At 43.7% G+C, this 16,183-nt stretch overlaps 1 protein-coding gene across 1 annotated transcript; it reads right to left on the bottom strand.

Annotated features, from left to right (window-relative positions):
* Positions 1–239: 239 nt before the first annotated feature.
* On the bottom strand, positions 240–15,534 carry PRKAR1A (protein kinase, cAMP-dependent, regulatory, type I, alpha). The gene is made up of 11 exons (XM_010155628.1): positions 15,469–15,534; positions 14,387–14,565; positions 8,370–8,543; positions 7,650–7,741; positions 7,377–7,438; positions 6,815–6,861; positions 6,031–6,189; positions 5,337–5,397; positions 4,932–5,053; positions 3,281–3,362; positions 240–531 (listed from the first exon to the last, which is right to left on the bottom strand). The coding sequence occupies exons 2-11, from the start codon at positions 14,561–14,563 to the stop codon at positions 359–361; spliced, it is 1,149 nt and encodes a 382-aa protein (XP_010153930.1). The 5' UTR covers positions 14,564–14,565; positions 15,469–15,534; the 3' UTR covers positions 240–358.
* Between the last annotated feature and the right edge of the window lie 649 nt (positions 15,535–16,183).

Raw genomic sequence — 16,183 nt, 5'->3', positions numbered from 1 at the left:
ACACCTTTAAACCCAAATTCCCCCCCCCCCACTGTCACCCCCTTGCTCCACGGCAAGTGGCATGGTGCCAGGAGACCCCTCCCGCGCTGACGCAAGGCGGCCTTTGCCCCAGCTGGACACAGTCGCAGACAGAAGCCGTAAGAGCAAACGTCTCCACAGAACTTTTTCTATCCACTGAGATGGGACAGAGAGCACAGAACTAATATGCTCTAACTTAAAAATAGTGCCATGATAAGCAATTTTTTTTTCTTTTTTTAAACAGACAGGAAGCTGCAAATGCCAGTGGCAATGTGGCTCTGCACAAGGGTAATAAAGCAGTCTGCGTTGGTGAAGCATGTTTTGGACAGGGAGGAAGGTTTCAGACAGACAGCGATACAAAACTGTTGTACTGCTGGATGTTTCGCTTGAGAATATCCGAGCACGGACCCAGGACACGTTCAAATCGGGGTCGATCGAGCTTGACACATTTCAAGAGGCCGCGAGCAACAACTGTGGCAGCACGGGGACGGTTCATCAACAGAGCTATTTCACCTAGGGCAACAGGAGAGTGCAAACAGTGTCAAAAATCAACATGCGAAAGAGCAGAAGAAATTACCCTCTTGTATCTCAACCCGCTGCAGGAATTGAACAGACAGTAATTCAGGTTTTAACACTGATCAGAACAAATAGCCAGTTACAGCAGAAGCAGCTGAGAAAGCAATGTAAAAAAAACCTACTTGTTTTTATTAAAAAGCCTGTCCACATTCAAGCCTCCCTGAAGGAGGCCTAAAGAATTTTCAGCATGGTTCTATCTGAGAGCAGGTTACATTGCAATTAACCACAATCTTCCTAGGCAACAAGCAGTTATTTTTCTAATAAGTAAGGTACGCTGCTGTTCAATTCTGATATTTCTAGGAACCTCAGGACAAAACCACCATAGTACTGAAGTAAAACACATTAACGCACAAGACAGAAGATTCTGACCCATAGCTAGCCAGAATCAAAATTCAACTTTGCCACGGGGCTGTGGAAGATGATTATCTTCCATGAAGATGCTCCAAGGGCTGAAGCCCCTCTGCTATGGGGACAGGCTGCAAGAATTGTTCAGCCTGGAGAAGAGGAGGCTCCGGGGAGACCTTATTGCACCTTCCAGTACCTGAAGGGGCTACAAGGAAGCTGGGGGGGGCTTTTTACAAGGGCCTGTAGTGACAGGACAAGGGGGAACGGGTTTAAACTGAAAGTGGGGAGGGTTAGATTAGATATCAGGAAGGAATTCTTCCCGCAGAGGGTGGGGAGGTGCTGGGACAGGTTCCCAGAGAAGCTGTGGATGCCCCATCCCTGGGAGTGTCCAAGGCCAGGCTGGATGAGGCTTGGAACAACCTGGGCTATGGAAGGTGTCCCTGCCCATGGCAGGGGGTGGGACTGGATGGTCTTCAAGGTCCCTTCCGACCCAAACCATTCTGTGATCTTGATATCCCATTGGATTCCCATTTCCCAAGTCACATACAAAGATGCCAAAAGCTTCATTTCAAATACCTGTTACAACCTGTACTTGGAAATGAAGTTTTCAACAAGCCTGTGCTTCCACTGGTGACAGCAGCCACCCCTAACACTCCTGGCAACGAGCGTGAAAGAAACTGCAGCATCAACTGCTGGACCGGTTTGTTTTTAAGCAGCTGGGCTGGTTGTCTCCGTGTTCTGGACTGAGGAAAGACCTCAGTGCTCCTTGGAGGATAAATCTGCCCGCGTTATCAGACAGGATGTTCAAAAGAAATGAGAAAAACTTTTCCTCTGTGTCCAGTTAAAACTCTTGAACTCATTAGCCTCCAAAAACCAGGCTTGCAAAAGAATAAGTAGATTCTATGGGAGAGTTAAACCCCCGGGGGACGGGTCTGCAGCACCTGAACACACGGCAGAGGTAACGTTTAGTGTAAGAGCAGGAAACTCAAGAGTCCACCTGAAGGGAAACAGCAGAAGAGACTGAAACAACGTAGGTAGAACTAAAATCGAGTACTAGACACTGAGCTAGGCAGACCTTTGGTCAGACATGGTACTATCAGTGCACTCTTCGGGCCTTGCAACAGAGTATGTGTTGATTACATCATCCACAGGGCTGGAAAACTGAACCAGACTGCTTTAGCAAGGGACTGCTTAGAAAGAGTAGTACGGAGAGAGGACCTTCCTCACACATGAGAATAAACATGAGGATTGCTTTTTTTTCCCCCCAGGGAGAGAGAAGGAAGTACTTAAACATTAAACAGTAAGTTCTGAACAGGTGCCTTTGTTTCAGAACAGCAAGCCACTTTTCTTCTGAACCCAAAATAAGGCTGCCAGCAATCTCCTGTTGTATACTGTCACATTATACTCCAGGAACGCTCTGTGAGCATGCACATCCAGTCCTTATCTGTGATCCAAAATAAACCAACATGCACTAGACAAGCGCTTAGTTCCACGTGAAGATTATTTCAAAGTCTTCATAAGTATTTCTAACAGGATCTCAGCCTTTTTCTTTGCCAGCACATGTAAGATTTTTCAAGCCAAAGCAACTTCTGTATCACTGAACTTCTAGCTGAGTGAGAACACCCTCAATAGAAGGAGAACAGACCCTGATCTGCACTTGGAAGACATGTATGGAGTACCACACGGTTTCAGGGTCCCCAGTACAAGATGCTGACAAAGCAGAGCAAGTCCAGCAGTGCCACCCAGATGGTTATGGGACAGCCGAAGAGATGCTGGAAGAGCTGCATTGGTCTGACCTGGAGAAAAGGCAGCTAAAGAGGGAATCTTACTGCTGTCTTCAGCTACATAGTGAGAGACTATGAAGACAAAACTAGACTGTTCTCTAAACAGTGAGAGGCAGAGAGAAAGCACCTAGTTGCAGAACAGGAAATTCTTGTCAGGTGTGAAAGATTTTTTTTCCTTTATAACAAGGCTGGTTAAACACTGAAAGAAATTGCCCAGAGAGGTTGCGGGATCCATCGCTGGAGACACAGGAGACTCGAATGGACACAACCCCGAGCAACGTGATGCAAAAGGTTAGCTCTGTTCAGAGTAGAGAGGTCAGACCAAATCCCCAGCAGGCCACTTCGAAGTTAAAGTACTCTAGAACAATCATATTTCCATGATTTGCACACACAGCTGATGCCAAGTGACTCTGGTACTCACCTGACATGGAGTGAAACCACAGAAGAGTAATTAAGCAAATCCATCGCACCACTATCACCCGCAGCAGTCCTCCACACAGCACAGTGAAAATGGTGACAGCGGTGTACGTAATCACTGCTGACACAATGTAACTCACCAAAATAATCCGAAGGTGCCAGTCTGCCCACTTCAACAAATTCTTCATTTTCCGATCGACGCTGTAACACTGCAGCTGTGCCCTTTAATAAATCACAGCAATTAAACAATTGGAATTTCCAGCATCACTTGAAATATTGAAATCCACAAGGAATCAGCTGCTTTGCAGAAAGAACAGTAATGGTGTCTGTCTTCAGAGTCCTTGCATACTTCACCAGACTACTCTATAAAAACAGATGGTGTCCCCCCTCTCTAATCATAAAATGCCTTGGGTATTTATGTCTCCACAGCATGGATTTCTTCCCATTTTTTCCTCATAACACTAAGTATGGTTACAGTATGACTAGCAAAAAAAAAACCCCAACACCCAGACAACAACAATACCACTAGCAAGACATTACTAGCTATCTAGAACAGCTAAAAGATGAATTGGTTTCAGCCAGTTACTTTTTTCCTGGAAGTACCATTTGCAAAACCAGCAAAACTAAACATAAGCTTCTACATGCCCAGCATGTTTCTTTAGGAAACAGAGGTGTGTGCTGCGCCATTCAGACACACACAGGCCTACGGGGCTAGACAGGATCCACCCAAGGGCGCTGAGGGAGCTGGTGGAAGTGCTCACCAAGCCACTTCCCATCACCTATCAGCAGTCCTGGCTAACTGAGGATGTCCCAGTGGAATGGAAGTTAGCAAATGTGATGCCCATCTACAAAGATGGTCAGAATGAGGATCTGGGGAACTACAGGCCTGTCAGCCTGACCTTGGTGCCAGGGAAGGTTGTGGAGCAGATCATCCTGACTGCCATCATGCAGCAGGTACAGGACAACCAGGCGATCAGGCCCAGTCAGCATAGGTTTATGAATGGCAGGTCCTGCCTGACTAACCTGATCTTCTTCTAGGACAAGGTGCCCCACTTAGTGGATATGGGAAAGGCTGTGGATGTACTCTACCTAGGCTTTAGTAGAGCCTTTGACACCGTTTCCCACAGCATTCTCCTGGAGAAACCAGCTGCACATATCGTGGATGGGTATAGTCTGCTGGGTAAAAACTGGCTGGATGGCCAGGCCCAGAAAACAGTGGGGAATAGAGTTGTCACAAGGGGTGTTTGTTCCCCAGGGCTCAGTGTCGGGCCAGCTCTCTAACGTCTTTATCAACAACATGAGGGGATTAAGAGCACCCTCAATATGTTTGCAGAGGACAACAAGTTGGGCAGGAATGTTGATCTGCCCGAGGGCAGGACAGCTCTGCAGAAGGATCAGGCCAGGCTGGATCAATGGGTTGAGGCCACTGTATGAGGTTCAACATGGCCAAATGCCATGTCTTGCACTTGGGCCACAACAACACCCTACAACACTACAGGCCTGGGATAAGTAGCCTGAAAGCTGCCCAGCAGGAAAGGACCCAGGGGTGCTGATCAACAGTGGCTGAGTATGAGACAGAATGTGCCCAGGTGGTATTAGCAGTGCTGGGTTAACAGATGGACTAGATCTTAAAAGGTCTTTTCCAGCCTAAACAGCTCTATGATTTTAGGAACTCTCTACAAACACATTCTTACATTAATTTTTCTCCAATTATCTATTTAGGGGCAGAATAAGCCATGTTAAAAAAAAAAAAAAGGCAAGTTCAGAGCTTTTAATTTTGACCTTACTCACCTCCAAGATAATGAAGAACTCATCTCCTGGCTCTCCCTGGACCACAATCTTTTGCCCATCCTCAAACTGTACCGGTTCCAACGCATCAGCAACAGTGAGACGCTCCCACTTGTCCAGAGATTCTGTAGAGTTAATAGCTCATGAACAGGGTATCTTTTTCAAGGCACAGACAACACTTTTTGCTTTGTCCTTATACAGAGGTCAGTGTATTTCTGACTACATTTGTGCATCAGACATCAAGATATGTATTACAGCCAACTTTGGAACGACGCAGAAAAGCAGTGCAGGCTTTGCAGTCAGCTTCAATGGGTTACCACAACAGTCTGTAATCATAATAATGCTGGCTAACAGCTTTATTAAATACTGCAATTTATTCCACTTCAGAACAAAAATCTTTTCACTTACCCAATATAGATACTTTAGTAAGGAATTCCTCATACATCTTTCTCTTTCTCAAAGTACTCCCCTACAAAAAAAAAAGCATGCAAAGTAAGTTTATTTTTCTACTTCATGTTTTATATGAGGCTTCAAATAAAACTCCAGATAAAAAATAACCAGCCATACCATAGCCTGTCTCACAGACCCGAAACCCACAAGTGTTTTCAAGTTTAATTTCAGTAATATTTCAGAGTTGAGCAACCTTTGTGAAGTACTTAGTATTTACTGCAGCCTTCATGTTTAAATGCATTCCAACTGTAGAACCTTACCAAAACTCACACCACCTGCTCAAGTTGGTGACAGTTGCTGTTCACACACACTACTGGCTATTTGTAAGCTAAATACAGAGCAGAATCAAAACATCTGGCAAGTTAACCAGTAGGCATTACATTTTCAGTCCAGTTTAATACTGCTTTGGTATTTTTTGTTCACTAAGGCAAGATTCTCCCTTGCCCTGTGCCTGACAGACATATGCCAAGTGATCAGCTTTCTGAGAACAAAGGAGATAGCAGGATTTTGAATAAGTACCTCCAGCAAAAGACCAGGACAGACTGAAGGTCAGATGACCAGTATAAGTTGAGTGATAGTAATGCCAAAAGCACAATTTCAGGTTACACACACAGCTGCTTGAGACAATGGCATCAGCTAGAAAAATACTTGCCATCAGGATCCTTCTATAGCTATCTCTGTCAATGCCCCACAACTTCACATTTGTCTTCGCTTTGACAGTTGCAGCACGGGGGGTTCCGTATATAAGGGCAAGTTCTCCAAAGCTTCCACCCTCACCAACGCTGGTCGCCCACTCGCTGTTCACGTAAACCTGAAAGGCAGCACATGGCGGGAAGTCAAGGCCCGCGGCACGTTGTGAGCTGGTCAGAGACAGCACAAAGCTCCTGCTACCCCCTATTTCCTTTACAGTAAAGGGAAATTCTCACGGCCGTGCAGAATTGCCTGTTGACCATTTCACAGTTTCATCCACATTTCACAGCCAGTCATGTTTTTTACTTTCATTGACAAATGGACTCTTCTACATCACAGGGACAGAGGCTACACATGTAGACTCCTGAGACCCTGTGACAGGAAATGAAAATCTCAACACAGTCTCTGTCAGGGAAAGGTATGGATTAGTTGGACTGGAAAATAAAAAGCCTGGTCATTCTTAAAGCCTGTCCCACACCTCAGCTGGTCTCCCCCCTGCACCTGTAAAGCACTGGTATTGCGTTGGTGGCAGAATCATTCATTTTGAAACTCAACACAATTCATGGTCTGTGCAGCCAGACTGAGCCCTTAAGGAGCAAAGAGGCTCCAAAGCAAAATGAGCTTCTACAAGTAAGAACTTGTCATGAGAAAAGCTGCTAAAGGAAGGGCCTGTAGAAGGGGCCTACAAATATCAACTACTCTTCTGCTAGGAATAAACACATTAATAAACTACCAGTAATGCTTACATCCATTTCTCCTTGATCAACAACATAGAAGTTATCACCTTCATCACCTAAAGAAAAAGAAATAGGTGAATACACACCAAAAAGAATAAAGCTATGCAGACATTCACGTTTCACAGAACTGGCATCTCTGTCAGCTCTGGCATTTAGAATCTAATAAGGTTGTCAGAGACAACTGCACAGCTTGCAGGGTGAAATTTCACAATTTCATGATTTCATGCTCCTCTTAGTCCTGTGAGAGAGGACACCTACTGGTAGGCTGGAGATCGGCAGCATTTCCAGGATTACTGGAAAGGCATACTGGATCCATGGCCTGACATAACATGCTTTACAGAGCCATCAAATAACAGTCTTGCCAATAGATAACACATGCAATAAACCCACATCTTCCCAAAATTGTTCAGCTCCTCACTGTAGTATGAACAGTGCTTCAGGTAAGGTGACAAGAAAGCATCACTGCACCCACACAATGTTTTTATTTAAAAAAAAAAAAAAATCCCAAAACCTAACAAGAGCACTAGGCCAGAGTCCCCAGCTTATTCACCAATGTAAAATGCCCACTTGCCTTGCTGTATGACAGTCTCTCCTGCAATGTAAGTGACAGGGAACATTGCATCAAAGATGTCACTGAAGAAAAGGATACCAAAATTAGACAAATGCCTGGAAGACTGCCACGCATGCCTTCATCCATCTGACCTCCCACCCATCAATGCCTTTCCTCCAGCCTGTGTACGCTTACACTGGACTGCTGTACAGAGACTGTGCAGCTTTGCACATTCAGACACATTCAGCTCTCCTAAAGTCTGGACATTAAGAAACTGCAAAGATTCATTCCTACCTTCTCTCATTATCATCAAGATGGGCAAACAGCACGTTCTTCTCAATAGCTTTTGCCAAAGCAGCCATAGTCTTATAATCTTTTGGAATAACCTAGGACATAATCAGAAAAAGAAAATTAATTTTTTTTCTTTAAGAAAAAATTCCTGCATTCCCTTGGGTAAATAAATTATCCAATTGCTACAAAACACTGGCTGAGTTTCCCCAGCTTCTTCCAAGCACTATAGATCAAAACCTAAATACAACTGATGTTTACAGCCAGTTTATGCAGAGGGTAAATAAAATCTCGTAGGATGTTATGCAAGTGTAAAAGCATCGTTCCATGCTAAGTTTATGAAGTTTTTTGCAAGAGCACAAGTGTCTGTTCTGCCTGGGTTCTCCGACAAACAGCAGGAAGTCTGCTCTGCCATTAGGCCAAACGTAATGCTGCTGCAGCTGTGGAATAACCAGAAGCACTTGTGTATATATAATATGCATAAAGATATGTACATATAAATATACATTACTTCAAAGGGAACGGGTCTATGCTATGTGTAAATGGTTTAATTACATGACAGTTTATCCTAACCTCCAATTAAACACCTATACACACAGGTCTGCTGTTTACAGTTATCACAAGACTTAACAGGCTACAGGAGCTGGGGTATTTAATACACTGGCTAGAAGGTGGTCTTAGATAAACTCTTGGATTCTACATGCAATTTTTAAAAAGTTAGAGCACCTTTCTAACGTAAGATGCAGCATCCTCTTCTGTATAGACTTCTGCACTGATGGCCCCACGCCTTCTTCGACCCTTAACCACAGGGTTCATAGGAGGAGGAGGAGAGATTTCATCCTCCCGTGAGTCCGAGCGTGAACCTGACTTCTGTTGATTCAACAACTGTTTGGTTTCCTCCTAAACAGGAAGGAAGACATGTTTGTGTCACATAATCCAGTAAAGCGAAAAAGCCATTACGTATGACATTCCAATTTAGTCTGCCAAGGCAAGGCAGCTTCCTGTGTAACGTTACTCCCATGTTAAGGCAAACAGGAGACTAGAGCAACCGAGATCAAAGGCCTTTCAAAACAGACGGCAGGTATGCCTCTCATTCGCAACATTCTTCTCACAATGGTGCTTATTTTAACAACTTACACTAACAGTTTAATAAACTAAGAAGTACAAACAAGCTGGTTCTCCTTTGCTCTAGTGTATGCAACAGGCAACGAAGAAATTCTGCAAATGCTACAGACGTTTTCCCCACTGTAAACCCAGCAGTTCTCTCTCTCAGCTGCGAGGTGTTAAGCCTTTTTTGATGTGAAAGACAGAAGAGCAATTCCTCAGAAAGCCATGTTACATGAGAAGCTTTTGAAACAAGGTCAAGTCATGGACCAACTCGATACTCCATAACCAGCAGTTATTTTAGGAGAAAGAAATATGAAGACTGCTTATCAAAGAGCCAGAGGAAGGATGCTAGAGGCCAAACAGCAGGGTTTTTTTCCACAAACCACAAATTAGTCAACTTTGCACAATGTTACACATTCTCCTTGATTCCCCCAGTTGCCTGTTGTGCTGTGTTGTAGTGACACAACACAGGTGATTCTCCCTCTCTACTCTGCTCTGGTGAGACCCCACCTGGAGTGCTGCGTCCACTGTGGAGCCCTCAGCATCAGAAGGATATAGACTGGTATGAGCGAGTCCAGAGGAGGCCATGAAGATGCTCAGAGGGCTGGAGCCCCTCTGCTATGGGGACAGGCTGAGGGAGTTGGGGGGGTTCAGCCTGGAGCAGAGAAGGCTCTGCGAAGCCCTTATAGCACCTTCCAGTACCTGAAGGGGCTACAAGGAAGCTGGGGGGGACTTTTTACAAGGGCCTGTAGTGACAGAACAAGGGGTAACGGGTTTAAATTGAAAGTGGGGAGGTTTAGATTAGGTCTAAGGAAGAAGTTCTTCCTGCAGAGGGTGGGGAGCACTGGGACAGGTTGCCCAGAGACGCTGTGGATGCCCCAGCCCTGGAAGTGTCCAAGGCCAGGCTGGATGAGGCTTGGAGCAACCTGGTCTGGTGGGAGGTGTCCCTGCCCATGGCAGAGGGGGTGGAACTGCATGGTCTTTAAGGTCCCTTCCAACCCAAACCATTCTATGATACTGGTGAAGACTCAAGTGCTCACAATAAAATGAAGTCTAACTAATTTGACAGACAGAACTTTGATTCCTCTATGTACCAGAAGATTCCCTTTAATCAACTAAAATCAGATTAAAACCAAAACAGCCAACCTTGGAGCCAAAGCATTTGCATCATAACAGCTCAAATTACTTTCTCAGCATTAAGGAAACAGCATTTTGTGACCTGCTTTAAAAGAACAAGGATTAATCTGTTCTCCGAGAGCTCCTGGCACTTTTAAAAGCTGGGTTTGTCCCAGTGTCCTTGATCAAGCCATCCCCTGCCCAGCTTACTGCTCGGCTGCACGCTCCACTCCGGAGGTGCACAGAGGCTACGTGTAACACCACCACTCTGAGGAAAGAGACACCAGATAACCATCACAGCGAGTTTACATTTTACACCTCTCTTACAGCCAAAGAGCAAGCACTGATCCATCGAGTTAGATTTCACTTCCTGTCTTTTGCTCATTGATAAAACAGTGCTGCCTTTCACAACAATGGGGGCACCACATATTTAAAACCTTGTTTCTATCTTCTGAATTTAGAGAAACAAGTCTCAACTGAGATATTGGTAAAAAGTTGGGCAGCAGTGTTTGGTTTAAACGGCCTCTCTGCAAAGCGGGTGACACCACGAACCACAGAAGCATACTGTTTGTTCAGAGACAGAACGCTTCACCCATTAAAAAGATCTTGATGATTTTCAGTAAGTGAACAGCAGCTACTGTATTTTTTCCAGTGTTACATAAAATACAAAATAGTGAGAACCTGTAACTTGCAGAGACAGAAGCCCTTCAGCACCATTTAGCTAGGGAGCTGCGTATCCAAACTGCTCAACAAGACTCACTGAGGTAGTGGCCAACTCGAGGAACAAGGAAACTGCACTAATAGAAACAGTACAACTGGTAACTTCTGCTGATCTGATATTTAACATCACTATGTTAAAAGGAAGGATGTTAAGGTAGAGCATGGGCATAGAGACAAGTTACAGGTGGGCAAGATTAAGACATTAATATAGTGGCTATTCCAGACAGTCCATATACACACTCAGCAAGAGGAAAATTACCCCCGAATGATAAATCTCCATTTATTCACATTACACATCACAAGACAACGCTGCCATGGAGTGACCTGCTAAAATCTTACTGCTCTCATAGCAGCAGCTTTCCATGTGCTCATCTTTTTTAAATACACCTTGTATCATTTCTGACACTAACCCACACCTATTACACCACCAGATCAGTGATAAATGACACTGGGCCCTGAAGAGAGTAACTGTTGTCATTCTCAGTTACCCCAGCCAGTGTTTGAGTGAGAAAACGTGTTTGTTCACAGGGGTAGAAGCTTCTCAAGTTAAACACATAATGGACAAAGGCATTCATTTAGCCCTGTACTCATCAGTGTAACCAATACCTGGATTTTAAAAAGGTTTAGTAGTAAAGGTAGTTTATTTATTACATCCAAGTGTTGATCCTGGTCTTCCAGCTGATGGAGCTGTTCGAGGAGTTTTCAATGTCAGTGATCACTAACTGAAATTTTATTTTTTCTGACAAGTAAGAAAGAGTTATTAATTCCATTAATGTTTCTTATTTGTAATAATTTAAAAGTAATGAGCCTACCAGCTACTGAAGACGACCGTCACATTTCAGAACTGTGTTTTACACTGTATAGTCTGGCATCTGGTAATTGTCATTACACCAGAAACAGTCTCAACTTCTTCTGGTTAATTTGTATTTAATCTGTATCAGCTTTCCGCATCTTTTTAAGAAAAACACGGGTAAGTTTAAAAAGCAACATTAAAAGCTCTGCCATAAATTCACAACTGCAGAGTGTATCCTCCTTAGCCACCATATTCTGCAGAAGAAACACTTGGGAAATAGGAAACGAGTCAGGTATGTGTCTGTGGAGGCAGGGCAGGTGGTGGGGAACAGATACAACGACTACATGTCAAACGCCCTTCACAATTCCAGCTCCCCAGAAAAACTAATACGCACATAACTGCATTACACGCAGTACTTCAAAGGTGGGCTTATTCCAGCAGACAGCCACGTCCAATATCCAAGATTCATCTGGCAGGCTGTAATAATGATCTCTACATTAAATTTCCATTGCTCAAACTACATTACACAGCCAAGCACAGCACTGGGTAGCTGTGAGCTTTTAGTACGCATCGGCATTACCAGACACGTTTGCACAGCAAAGAGAACAGAGGCCTTAGAACGCCACGAACAGGTAAAATAAAAACATTTAAACAATCAATGTGTAGTAATTAGATTCATGTAACAGCTTTCATAAGTCAGAAGAGGACACGTGAATTCCTACAGCAGCTACAACCACCTCAGAGGCTGCAATTTATGTTTCTGAACGTAAATTCAAAAGCTTGTTTAAATGTCGTCAAAGTATTTTAGTAACACGACAGTGAATCAGCTCCGAGTGCATGCGCTGCGGAAGAGATGACTTGTCAGCGTAACTAGAGAGAAAATAGCAACCTCACTTCAGTTTTCAGTGGTGTTCCTTCAAAATTCAACCTCGAAAAAAAAGAAATACGGTATTTCAACCTCAATTTTGTCGCCTCTAACAGACGAGCAAAGTAGATTGAGAAGTTGCTCTGTTTTAATAAAGATGTGACAGACTTGACTTCTGGAGGGCGAAACAGATTCCCTTTCAAACATTTCTGTTCTACCGGAGCTCAGTGCCGGGTTAGAGCTGGTTAATAATAGCACTTCGCGTTTGTGCTTTCCAGACACGGATGTCAGAGGAGTTTGCTAACGCAGCACAGGACGTTCACTGTCCGGCTGCTTGACAGCCACTGAGGTGGGGAGTTACCTGGGGAAACGAAGACCAATCCATTACACCCAACAGTGAAATTCCTTACGGAAAGCTGTGGCAATTTTTAAATTCAAGGAAGGAAGAAGAAAAATGTTTAAGTTTCATTTTTAGTTCTAAAAGTGGGCACGTATAAGCCATGCCAACACAGCTCACAGTAAGAGACCCTGACCAACACTCTAAGAGTAATTTAAGGAGGAAAAAAAACATTACTTAACCAGTTTTATTTTCAGCTTCCTTGTAGGCTGACAGAGTACACAGCTTATTTGTACCAGAATAAAATCATCAAGAGTTATTCAGCTCCAGAACACGTGATCAGGTTCACAGCTAGACTTCTTGTCTTGCTAAAACCAAATTAAGGTCCCTTTAATCTTACAGGCTACACGTTGACCATAAATTCACTACACAGAAGCATCCAAATATTCCTATTTTATACCCCTTTGTACGGATTGGTTTACAGTTCATTTTAAGTGCAGTAATGCAGTTTACAGAGTAAAGTTTTGTGTACCAACACTCGTGGTGATGGTTTCAAAATCATCTATCAGTACTTAGAAACTCGAGAATCCAAGGTGGGGAAGGAGGCACGGTAACAGGGAGGGCCAGTGGCTTTTTAAGAACCTCATTGCTACCTGGTTTGCTGCTGGTACTCTCTCTGCAAGTGAATGTACCCAAGATGCAGCCACACAAAAAAGAAAGTCAGATATATTAGAGTTCTTGTTCACTTAATAAGCAAAATGTTCCTCAAACACATGGTGAGTTACAGGAGGTTAATTTGCACCATGGGGTCATTTTCTAGTATCTATCTTGAACGCTTCCATTAAAAGACAATTTCCACTATACATACTTAGGATCTCCATGATTAATTTCTTTCTTCTTGACATCAGCAACTAACTAGCTAGAATTAAAAATAAGGAAAATATAACTCCCATATACAAGTACTGGAAGCAGCACCTGCAAATGACTGCTGTGCGAGGTCACAGCTACATTATTTACTAATTGTGTATTCTGAATCAAGTCGTCGTATCGAACCTTTCCTCTGCACTAGCCTTTAAAACCTCCTGTTTGCACAGCAGCTTCTTCTCCTATCTGCTTAGATACCAACATACAAAATGAACATTTCAAAAGAATGCAAAATCACTCTTTCAAATATGAGCACCCAGATGACAAAATGCTTTCCATTCCCAAGATCCCAGAATGCTAACAACAACAAAAAACACCAAACACAAACCCAAGAGGAAAACAAAGCAAAACACCAGCACCAAACTACAAAGAGAAGGCAGCAACAGGCTTGGTCTCCTGGAGATTTGGAATGCAAATACTTCCGTTTGACTTCAGCTACGCCTGGACAAGTACCACTGGCCTACAACCGTGCTGCACCCCAACTGTTGTAAACCATTGGTCTGTATATAAGAAACGAAATGGCTATCGCCAGTGTCTGACCAAGGTGAAACACCACAGTTACCACCTCACTAGAGACGACTGTGAAAGCTATCTATTAGCTTCTATCAGTAAGCATTAGACGGGGATTACATCTGCATCCCAGCTGGGTAAGTCTCCTTGTTCTGCCCTACGTGCTTTGCTATGACAGAGGTGCTTTTACACTGCTGTCCACTGGCACAAACTGCTGGAAAACAGGACTTGTTTTCCAAAAGCACCAGTTCCAATTTCCAACAGCCAATACACACACAGGTCAAATCTGAAGCTCAGCCTCTAAATCACAGAGCAATTTATCACAATGTGAATTTAGGTTGTTCCACTCCCCTCCTGCTATGTATTTTTACCTTCTCCAATCTTTCAAAGTATTCTCTGAGGAATCCCATGGGTCTTTCAGGTCTCACTGTACATAACTGCACAATGCAATCCTTCAGAAGTTGCTGGATGTTGTGTTTTTGGACGTAAAGTTCACATTCCCGAAGACTACGCTCCTCCTCACTGCTGCTGCTGCTAGAAGCTGCCATTGCTGAAGATAAGAGAAAGAGAAGGTTAAATAACTAGTGGAAAGGAAGATGATGCTGCTTGATAGTCAGGCATATTACACTGCATTATCATCTTGGTGATGTCACAGCATAAAACTACCTTTATCTGTAAGATTAGTAACTAAACTAATTAATGAAAGAAAAAGCTATTAACTTATTTAGCACCTGGAAAGAAACTAGAAAATCCAGATGCTCTACAGCCACGGGCACAAAACGAAAAGCATTTGATTGAGCCGGAAAAGCTTCAACAACTCAAGCCCTGTGAGCAAAGTCAGGACAGCTCCCACCTAAACTTTCTGCTGATTGAACCTAGTATTTCGTAGGATCGGAGGCTCACTTCACCAAGCTGTATGGGGTCATGTGGGTGATGACCAGGAGACAGGTGGGTGGAAGCTGGGAATCTGAGAGGCAAGTATGAAAAGTATTAGGAAGTGAAACATGTCAAGGTTGAAACCAAAGCCAGTTCTCCAAATGCCAAGGCAGATTCCGCTGACGGAAGTTATGGAATTAGGGGCCTTACTCCTAAAAACCCACTCTCTAGTTTAAACTGGTCCATCTCTATAACTATCTCTGTGGATACACTCCAATCCCAAAAATATTTCAACTGTAAATAGTCAAGAGTACATGATTAAACACATCTGCTATGACACCAGATTTTCAGAACGTTTTAAAATTACAGCGTCAGCTGTAACACTTTCAAAATATGTTCTTAAGCAGGTTTTTCCTTCCTTTCAGGTAATAGAACCATTTTAAAATATATTTTTAGATATATTAAAAAAAAAAAACGTTTCACATAATTGTTTTCATAAAGCAATTAACTCTGAGACAGCTAAAGAAATGGGCAAGAAAGCCTTGGGTCATTTTTGATTAAATATAAAGAAAGTTACCTGGTAGAGGGGCAGTGGCAACACCTTACGAATATGCAGCAAGGTATGTTGATCCCTGGATCAGCTTTTGCAAGGGAAAAAAAATGGATTCAGACAAAATAACTTTGAGATATGACAAGTCACTAAAAAGCCAAGCGGTGCAGCTGTATTATGCATGTTATCTGACTAAGAAACACAGGCCACGTGGGCAATATAACACTGTGCCCCTCTGCATTATGCTACTGGAGATTACAGGAGGACTCCAGTTAATATGAAATTGCCAACACTTCAAACAGGTTTCATTCTTGTCACGGTTAATCCCTGCATGAGTATGCAGAGACAGATGTATTGTGTGTTGCATAAACACCCAGCGTGGACCTCGCATGGACTGAACAACTGCTTTAAAGTTCTCCAGTTACTTCTTTTGTTTGGACAACTCGCACACTGAAGGTCAGTCATAATTAACCACCCTGGAGACACCCGGTGGCTCCCTAACAGCCTACAAATTACTGTCTATGGAAAGGCCATCACGCTGCTGACAGACAGCGGACACGGGCCACGGTTTCTCACCCGGTGAGCAAGACCAGTGCAGAAAACACCAAAGAAATAAGGAAAACTCCACCATTTTTACAGGGTAATTCTCCTGCCTATTACAAACCCGACGTGTTCCAGCGCACCCTAACGCACGGCTGCACGGGACGGCAGCGAACCGCCCGGGCCCGGCCCGCCCCGGGGC

The sequence above is a fragment of the Eurypyga helias genome, unplaced genomic scaffold (assembly GCF_000690775.1).
Source record: "Eurypyga helias isolate BGI_N326 unplaced genomic scaffold, ASM69077v1 scaffold8637, whole genome shotgun sequence".
In the NCBI taxonomy this organism is placed as follows: Eukaryota; Metazoa; Chordata; class Aves; order Eurypygiformes; family Eurypygidae; genus Eurypyga; species Eurypyga helias.
Note: the sequence above shows the minus strand (reverse complement) of the source record. Positions and strands in the feature narration are given on the sequence as shown.

Bases quoted from the DNA above. Each gene is read 5' to 3' on its own strand.
- PRKAR1A (XM_010155628.1), bottom strand. From the start codon at position 14,563: ATGGCAGCTTCTAGCAGCAGCAGCAGTGAGGAGGAGCGTAGTCTTCGG. The intron at 6,190-6,814 runs GTAAGCATTACT...GCTGCCTTTCAG, and splicing joins TTGATCAAGGAGAAATGGAT to GTTTACGTGAACAGCGAGTG. The intron at 5,054-5,336 runs GTAAGTGAAAAG...TTAACTCTACAG, and splicing joins TACTAAAGTATCTATATTGG to AATCTCTGGACAAGTGGGAG.